Consider the following 8,972-nt stretch of genomic DNA (forward strand, 5'->3'; position numbering starts at 1 on the left):
AATGTTTTTAAAGGGACAAATTGTAAATGTTCCAAAGAAAACTGTTCACAGAAACAGGCATCTGGTAGTGGGACTGTAACTCATTCCTGACCTAAGTCCCCCTTTGTTTTTAGCGTTAGGTGGGATCCCCTCTTACATGGTAAGTCACTTTTCACCCCAGCACCCACTGAAGTACTCACTAGTTGCTGATCAGTGTGTGGGTGCTGCCTCTTGTTCGCTGTATTCTCAAGGTTCAGGGATCCTTCTCTCAGCTCTTGTGATTTGTTCATCTTCTTTTTCTATTGTCTCAGCAAGGCCACATTTTCTAGGCCCTTGTTTTGTAGTGTGTTGTGGAGGTGTACATATTTATTTATTTGTTTGTTTGTTTATTGTATTCTGTGTACCACTTGTATGCCTGGTGCCCATGGAAGTCATGGGTGTTGGATCCCTTGGAGTTACATAGTAACCACATGGTCATGAGTCACCATGTGGGTGCTAGGAATTAAACCCAGGTCCTTTGAAAAAGCAGCTAGTGCTCTTAACCATTAAGCCCTCTCTCCAGACTACATTTGTTTGACTTTTGAGAAAGGGTCTCACTGTGTAACCCTTACTGGCCTGGGCTGGCCTGGGACTCACTAAGAACCATCTGCCTCTGCCTTGTGAGAGCTGGGGTAAAGGTGTGCGTCTCTATGACTGCCTTGTGAGAGCTGGGGTAAAGGTGTGTGTCTCTATGACTGCCCTTTTCCTTTTTTGTTTTCTACTACTCTTCCTTCTTCCTCTCCTCTCCTCCCCTTCTATCCCCTCCCTCGTCCCCTCCCCTTTCTTTTCCCTTCCTTCCTTCTCCTCCCCTCCCTCCCTTCATGATTTTAAGGTCACCTCTTTTATAGGATACTAAACCCACTCACTTGTGTTTCAAAGTTTATGGCTGTGTTTTTATTTTTAGTGTTTTGTTCTTTAGTCTGCCTGGTGGAATGGTGTGAGGTAGGAACTTCAATCTATTTCTTCCAAATGGCTACTGATTTAGTCCAACACCATTAGTTGTATTGTGAGGCATGGATAGGCTTTTCCGTGTATGGCTATTGACTAGAATTAGTGCATAGAGGTCCAGGGCTAGCATCTAATTCTTTCCGTGTGTGTGTGTGTGTGTGTGTGTGTGTGTGTGTGTGTGTGTGTGTGTGTAAGGGCATGAGAGTTTATTCTGGAGTAAAATATGAGTGGCATTGTTAAAACAATCTCACATTAAAATGGATGAGAGCGCAGGTGGATCTCTGTGAGTTCGAGACCAGCCTGGTCTACAAGAGCTAGTTCCAGGACAGGCTCCAAAACCACAGAGAAACCCTGTCTCGAAAAACCAAAAAAAAAAAAAAAAAAAAAATGGATGAGAGCATAAACTGTGTCTTATAACTTTCTTGGATTAAATAGTTATGTGTTATGTGGTAAAGGTAACTTTAGACCAGTCATGTGGGAAAGTGAGGGTGCATTGAAGTATTCTGCTTTGGTAAACAGACAGGTGACCTTTACAGCAGCCATGTGCCAGGTCGTGCCCTGGGTGACCCTGTGCTCTGTTTCCTTTACAGGTGCAGCAGTGGCAGGCATCTACAGAGTGGCTGGGAAGAACATGGCCCCTCTGGAGGCCCTGGTGTGGGGCGTGGGGCAGACTGTACTGACCCTTATCATCTCCTTTTCAAGGATCCTCGCGACACTTTGAGGTTCTGAGGGAATGTCTTCTTAACTAAGAAAACAGATGTCCAGCTTCCCTGGAAATGGCCTTGTTAACCAGCTGAACTGAAATTGTACAAGCAGGGACCCAGCAAGTCAAAACCTAGGAAGACCTTGAGCCGTGTGGAAAGCCTGCCCTCTGGCGTCCAAGCGATTGCACTACCGCACTGCACCTTACGTGCCTCCACCCCAGGCAAGGTGCACAGGACACTATGTGAAGCTGCAAGAAAAAGCACCTTGTTTAGCTGCCAATCAGGTTAACATTGGTGTTGAAATCATCGTTCTCAACAGTGTTGTGTTAAGTTACAGGGACGTTTTGAGAAATGGATCTATGTGCCAAACTTTTCTTTCTGTTAACATTGATCATGTGACAGTTTGCAAGTGTAGATGTGTAGAGTGCTGTGAATATACTTGACATGGTCCAGGTAACGTAGTCAGACTTCGTTTGTAATTCTAACTCCCATGTGAATACCGAATCCCAGGCTTTCAATATTAAGGAAGGTGTTTGGTTTCTAAAGCTGAGTGTTTCGGGAATTTGGGGCTTTAATATGTCTATGTGTTGTTATTTAATTTATGTGAAAAACAATAGTCTTCTTAATGGAAGACTAGCTGAGCTGTTCTAAGGACTCAAATAGACTTGGAGGGTGCATACTTTTCAGTAACTCACACCCTTTTAATAGTTTCCCTTATACATTATATTCTATTTATATGGATTCAAAACCTTTCTGGGTCAAACGTTGTCACTTGTGTGTCACAAAAATATAATTTGAAAATTTTCTTATAAATTTTGTAAGAAAAAGTCTGAAATGCATGTTGCATTCTTCAACCCTTCTAAGAATGTTTTGCCTCATGTGTCACAGAACACAACCTGCTAACTCGTGTTGCGCTGGGACCGTGTTGCGTGGTGTACATGTCTGGGCAGTCTTTGATTCTGGAGTACTAACTGCTTAGAAAGTGGCCTAAATTAGGCTGTGGGATTTAAAATGCCTCATTTATAGAAAAATAATAAGTACTTTACATAGGAAGAGCAGTAATTTACCTTACCCTGTACTTGTGGCAGGGTTAGATTTACACTAAGCGCAAGCTGGGACATAGTGTATCATTCTACAAGCTGGCAGTTAGTCTGAGTGTGTCAAGACAGCACAGAACCTTTGTCTGAGGAGTTTGTTGCGTGTCATTTGAGTTTATGTTCTAAGTTATTACCTGAGTCAAGAGTGTCTCTGATCACATTCATTAAAGTAGAATTGTGCTTTGTCTATAAAACCTTTTAGGAGGCTTACAAGAACACACGGTTGTTTGTTATGAATACAAGCAGTTGGGAAAGTACAAACCCTGGTTGAACTGAGTATGGGAGGGGGTTGACCAGTTGTAATTATAAACGTGCTAACTTAAGGGAAGATCCATTGTAGAGATTGTGAATGAATTTACGACTAATCTAAAAAACAGTGGAACACCCTAAGCTCCTTAATTTAGTTTTAAGACTTTTATCATCCATACCCTCTTTTCTCTAGCAAAGAGAGTATCTTAGCAGTTTTTGGAGGGGATGCTTTTGCCAGTACATAAACCAATTTATAATGTGGCTTGGAAATTTAACAACCCCCTAAATCAGCCAGTAAGCACGTCTTCAGCGTTAGAGATATGGGAAAACAAGTCTTGAGATGGTCTTTGTGTGTGTGTGTACAAGCTTGCTGTTTCTCCCATGCCTTCTTTATATTCTTAATCTTTTCTAAAATGAAACCCAGGTGTCTTTTCCAGATAAACTTGGCTTCCTTTCCTGTTGGGCTGATTTCTGCCCTTCTCTCAGACGGCTTGTCAGGAATTCAGAGCTTTGTGAGAATTGCTAACACAGACAGTGTCTCATGTACAGAACAAATATTTATTTTAACATGGTTATTTTATGTTTTAAGAAAGTTATAATATGAAATAATATGGAGCTCATTGTTTATAATCTAAAATTAATTAGAAATTAAATTGATACATTGAATATGTGAATGAATGGACCAAAGAGATCTGAGCTCCTGTTTCTGCTCTAGAAGGGTTAATTATTGTTTTATAGAGTGTCCTGCAGTCATCTCATTACCCAGCTGATTTGCATTAAGCATTGTTTTGCATATGAATATGTGTGTAGTTTTAATTTGAGGGGCATTTTTAATTTCTTCAGTTATTTCCATTGGGATTTTGTGTAACTATAACTATCACTTGGTATTTTGTAATGCAGTTGAATAGAATGGATTTATGAAACTGTCTAAATAGCTATTTATATGGTGAAGTTTTCAAGAAGTTAGCTGTTTCTTAAAGAGACAAATGTTTAATGATATATATATATACACACACAAGTATATCATTATATACATATATAGATAGCTATATATGAATACAGTCCAATTGGAAAGCTTTGCTTGATGAACATTTTCCTATTCTACTGGAGAAGTTGATATATTTGTTCAGTTAAATGATCTTTTAAATAGACTGGAGGGTATTTTAAGATTTTTGCTGGAGACCCTTTTTTTGGGACATGACAAAAGCTCTCACCGACAAAGTCGGATTCCACCTTCTGAAAACTCAGCCATGGTTTAGCAGTAAATTTTCTTCATGACAAATTAAAACTCTTCAGCACCAGGGCCTCATGTAAGTTCCCTGTTAACTTCCCTGAGAAGGAGGTGCAGGTCATGGGCCCTGGCACAGTTTCATTGGCTTCTCAGGGGACCTGATGCCTATGTGGATTTAGATTGAAAGCACCACTCTTAGTTTGAATTTTCATATATCACCCAGTGTTGAGGTCTCACCCAGAGCACTTTCTTAGTATTTGTAACACAGAATTCCACTGCTCCTTTTCCAAGCCCTTTTCCAAGGGTTTTGTTTATGAAAGGAACAAGGTTCATTGAATGATTTAAGATCAAACAATGCTGTAGGAAACGGTGCTTCCAGGATCTTTCATTTGCAGTGGAAGGCAGGGTGGCCTCTTTAAGGTGCCCAGGCTGGCATTCACTACCTAGCTCTGTTTGGTGAGTTCCCTTCCTAGATCTCCTATGTAAAAAAGATGCTAGAAATAGGGTTCCCTCACCCAAGTCTACCAGGAGCTGGTGAAGCGATTTCAAACCCTGAAAAACTTGGACTAGTACCTTGTTGCTTCCCCCGCGACTCATCCTCCTCTTCCTCTTTTCCCATCCAATTCTCTGAATTGGGCATTTCCGTGTCTTAGATGTTGCTCTGAGCTAGTAGAGAAAGGACTAGATGGTAAGCCCAAGTGATGCGCTCTTGTATCCAGGCTCTGTCGCCTTGGTTCACTGTGATCTGAGCAGCATTTAACCACTCTGAGTCTCACTCTGAAATGTGATTGATACCCGCTGGGTAGAATAATGCAGATATGACAGTTGGTGGTGGTGGTGCCCCCGCAGAAAGGAGTAGATTACAGCAGGGCTGTCACCACTGGGCTATGTGGGAGGAGTAGCTGTGGCCAGCATTTCCTCCTCCGCTGTCATTTCCTAGTTACTTCTTTGGGTTAATTTAGAATATTCATTGACTCTTTACCATATGCAAATCATTGTCCTTGTTTTAGCTCCCCACCCCTCCTGATCACCTATCATCTGTCATCCTGAGCATTTGGGACTTCTATGTCCTGTCACTGTTGGTACTGGCTATTGTTTTGTTTGTTACCTATTTACTATTTAACCTAAAAAATATATATATACCAGTACCTTAAAGTTATGCCATTTTATAATGCAGGAAGCGACTAGATGATGAGAGCACTTTCTGAACTGTGTGCAGACCACAGTGCTCTTGCCATGTGGAAGCATTCTTTAGGAGTGTTTTAAAATACTCCTTGAAAACATCTCTGTTTATTTTGTTTGTAAGATAGGAGGAACATAGAAAAATTACTGGGAAATTTCTGATGGGTTTAGCTTGCAGGGAAGTGTGGTAACACAAGTTGAGTATAACTGGGTAAATTATCGTTTCCTTACAATGAGGGGTTACAGTCTCTGGTTAAATGTGACAGTCACCTAGTGTCTCCTGATGATTGTCCATGATTTCTCATCCCTTTGAAACTGCTCAGGATATAAAGGACATTATTTGATTTTAAAATACAATATTTTAAAAATGTATAATCCCATTTGTAACAGGAAGATTCAAAGAGGAGGAATTGCCAGTGCACAGAAGCATATGTGATCAAGTTCCCTGTGTTATTCAAGCAGTGAGACACAGATTTGCTGATCCCTCACTCCAGGAGTGTGGGCTCTGTCACACACACGCACTTAAATTGTAGTGCATTTTGTGTGTGGTGGACTTGCCCATCTCCCTTGCGGATCCCTGTCTCCTGTAGGTGATCCAGGGTAGGGTGGCGGTGTCTGAATTTGCCTATGTCAGAACATAGCTGGGATTTGTTTGGAAGGAATTAATGTTAAATATATGAAATGTTTTCAGTAAACAAGGAGATGCACTGGCTAACTCTTCATGAAGATAGTGGCAGCATCCACCTTTCTGAGCAAGCTGAGCTGTGATCCAGAATAATTTCTTAATTTAGGAGATTGTCTCTCACATTCTTTACCTGTGTGTGTGGCACGTGTGCTGAACTTACGTCATGGTTACCTTGGTTTTTCGAACTGATTTATTTAGCAGTTCCTCTAACAATTTCGCTCCTTTCTAAAGCATTATCAGATGTCATTATTTAGATGTGCACAGTTCCTTGACCGAAGCTGAAGTGCTGGCCCAGAGAGAATATTCAGTACCCTTCTTTATGTAGTGGTTATCCTGTGGAAAGGGAGTAGCTGAAGGCACAGGTTGGGGCTGGTGTGGAGGGGGGTGACAGAGGGAAGGACAATGTGATGTTCATGTTTTCCTTTAGATGATATCCTGTACCCATCCCCTGTGTGTGCAGGCTCAGCTCTTCCCTTTTGGGGAATTCTCAGGTCTGTAATGTAAACTGGGAAAAAGTATGGCATTAAATACCTAGAAAGAGGAACTCTGATGCATGATCATCTGAACCCCATAACCAGAGTACTTTTCCTCCTAGATATATATTGGTAATTACTTTTTAAAAATTAATTTCTTTAGAGCCTTGCCTAAATGAACAGTAGATTGGAAATACTACTGATGTTAAAAGGCTTAATTTTGCTTTTAAGTTTTATGTGTTTGAGGCAGGGTCTCACCCACTGTGTAGCACAGGCTAGTTTTGAACTTCTGATCCTTGTGTCTTAGCCTCTCAGGTACTGGGATTAGGGGTGTGTGCCAAGTGCTTGGCTCCTTCTCTTTAAATCAAAATGTTTATGTTTATTACTGAATATGGCTGGGATGGAATAGCTTTTTTTCCTGCAAAGAAAAACAGAAGCTTTTGTTTGCAAAGTTTTTCTTAGTGTTTATGATAGTGGACACAATTTCCACAGAGTAATATGGAAAGATCTGACTCTCTCCCTAGGACATGCCTTTCGTCACGAGCTTTGCCTGTTTAGATAGATAAATAAGAAGTCCTCCTTTTGCTCAATTTAGCCATATAACCTGGCAGAACATCTACCTGTGGTTCTACCCTCAGTATTAGCTCCTGCCTTAAGATGTCCCAGGCTGAGGGAGCAGCTTTAGCTCTGTGCTGGTGTGGCTTTGTTCAAGTAGCGAGTCTAATTGACCCAGCAAACAGTACTAAGAAACTCACTTTAAAATTCCAGTAACGCTCAACCCACTGATGAATCATTTAGCTGACCCACAGTACAGTTTATAAAAGCTGAATGATATCTCGGTGCCTTGAAAGTTATGAGACTTGTGCAGAGTGGACTAAGGGAGCTCTGGGGTTGGTACCAGTGAGCTGGCTTTGCCTGCACCACCTACAGTGAGACTCCAGAGCCAGCATGAGCCACTGAGACCAGTCCAGCTGCTAACTTCATATGGTTCCCTAGAAACCAGCCAGCCACTGTATGACAGGTGACCACTACTTTCCCTGTCCTTCACCACATGGCATTTTCCTCAGGCTTTTGTTTTATTTTGTTTCATTTTCCAAGCAATTATGAAATGGGGAAAAATGTTGTCAAGCAAATTAAGTGTGGGATTTTAAAGTTGAGTTTTATGGTAGAGATCCCTGTGTGAACAGTGTTAGTGAAATATTGTAGTACAAAGACAGACTTTATGTAACCTTAGAAATATGTTTGCCATCAGGGATTTATTTTTACAATAAAAATACTAAATGTACTGTGAAGCTTAAAGACAGGAAGAACAGACATTGGAGGGTGCTGCTCAAACAAGAGTGTGTGTGATGAAGTACCTGCATTGTGTGAACACAATCCTCCCTTCTGCTACGGCTGTAAACTACACTGTATGAATATGTGTACTGCATGTTTACATAAAACAGTTTCATTTGGAAGGATTATTTAAACTATGTTTATATGTAATACCTAACAGGCTGTAAATATTGTATACTATTGATTTTTAATTTTATATGAGCGATTTTTTTATTTCCCAAGTCATGTACAAATCTCATTGTGTATATAGCATAACTCCCTGAAGAACACAAATTTTGCAGTGAATTTTAAGTATTTTAATTGCAGTAAGCATCAGGTTAGCCTCAGAGATGCTGGTCCTTATTTTAAATTATTTTTCACCACACATTTTCTTCAAAGGGCAGCAATAAACATATGCAAGTTCATTTTGGTTCTTGAAAGTTGGGCTGTGAAAACAACCACAGTTCAATTCACTGCTGTAAAGGAGAGATGCACAACTCACCCCATCCCGCGTCTGGTCCCAGGAAACCTCTGAGATCCGCACATGGCTCTCCTCTTTGTAATATACAGGGTGAACCGCTGTAAACACACAGAGCATCTGTTAAAGCGACTCCAGCACTTCAGTGTCATTACAAGAATTTATTGGATTAAAATTTGTAATGTATAGTATTTTAATAAAGTTTCTGTATTCAATTTCATGCACTTATATATAAATAAACCTGTCTTCAAAAGCTTTATACAGGACTGGACTCTTGACTGATTAGCCTGTATCTTCTCAACTTGCTCACAGTGGACTCTGTTCTCTAGGTCAGTGATGTGGCTCAGAACTAAAATGCTTGTCTTGTATTTGTAAGATCCTGGGTTTAATCTCTGCCACCACAAGAGCCATAGAAAAATGCAATAACATGGCCTCTCTTGATCTTTTGTCGGCTTTTTCTGGCCAGTTTCACCTATGGAACATGAAAGTATTGAAAAGGTAAGCAACAAGTTGAAAGACAAATTTGGCCTGACTTATATTTGCCAATAGCCAGTCTGTGTTGAACCAATCCTGGGCCACATAAACATTTATTT

At 40.6% G+C, this 8,972-nt stretch overlaps 1 protein-coding gene across 1 annotated transcript in view; it reads left to right on the forward strand.

Moving 5' to 3' along the window:
• The window catches only part of Tmem170b (transmembrane protein 170B), a 37,989-nt gene extending 29,351 nt beyond the window's left edge, over window positions 1-8,638 (forward strand). Inside the window, exon 3 of the mRNA XM_057787443.1 lies at window positions 1,557-8,638. Within this exon, the coding sequence (XP_057643426.1) occupies window positions 1,557-1,687 (131 nt within the window). The 3' untranslated portion in view covers window positions 1,688-8,638. The remainder of the gene's footprint in view (window positions 1-1,556) is intronic.
• The last annotated feature ends 334 nt before the right edge of the window (window positions 8,639-8,972 follow it).

The sequence above is a fragment of the Chionomys nivalis genome, chromosome 13, assembly GCF_950005125.1.
Source record: "Chionomys nivalis chromosome 13, mChiNiv1.1, whole genome shotgun sequence".
Classification (NCBI taxonomy): Eukaryota; Metazoa; Chordata; class Mammalia; order Rodentia; family Cricetidae; genus Chionomys; species Chionomys nivalis.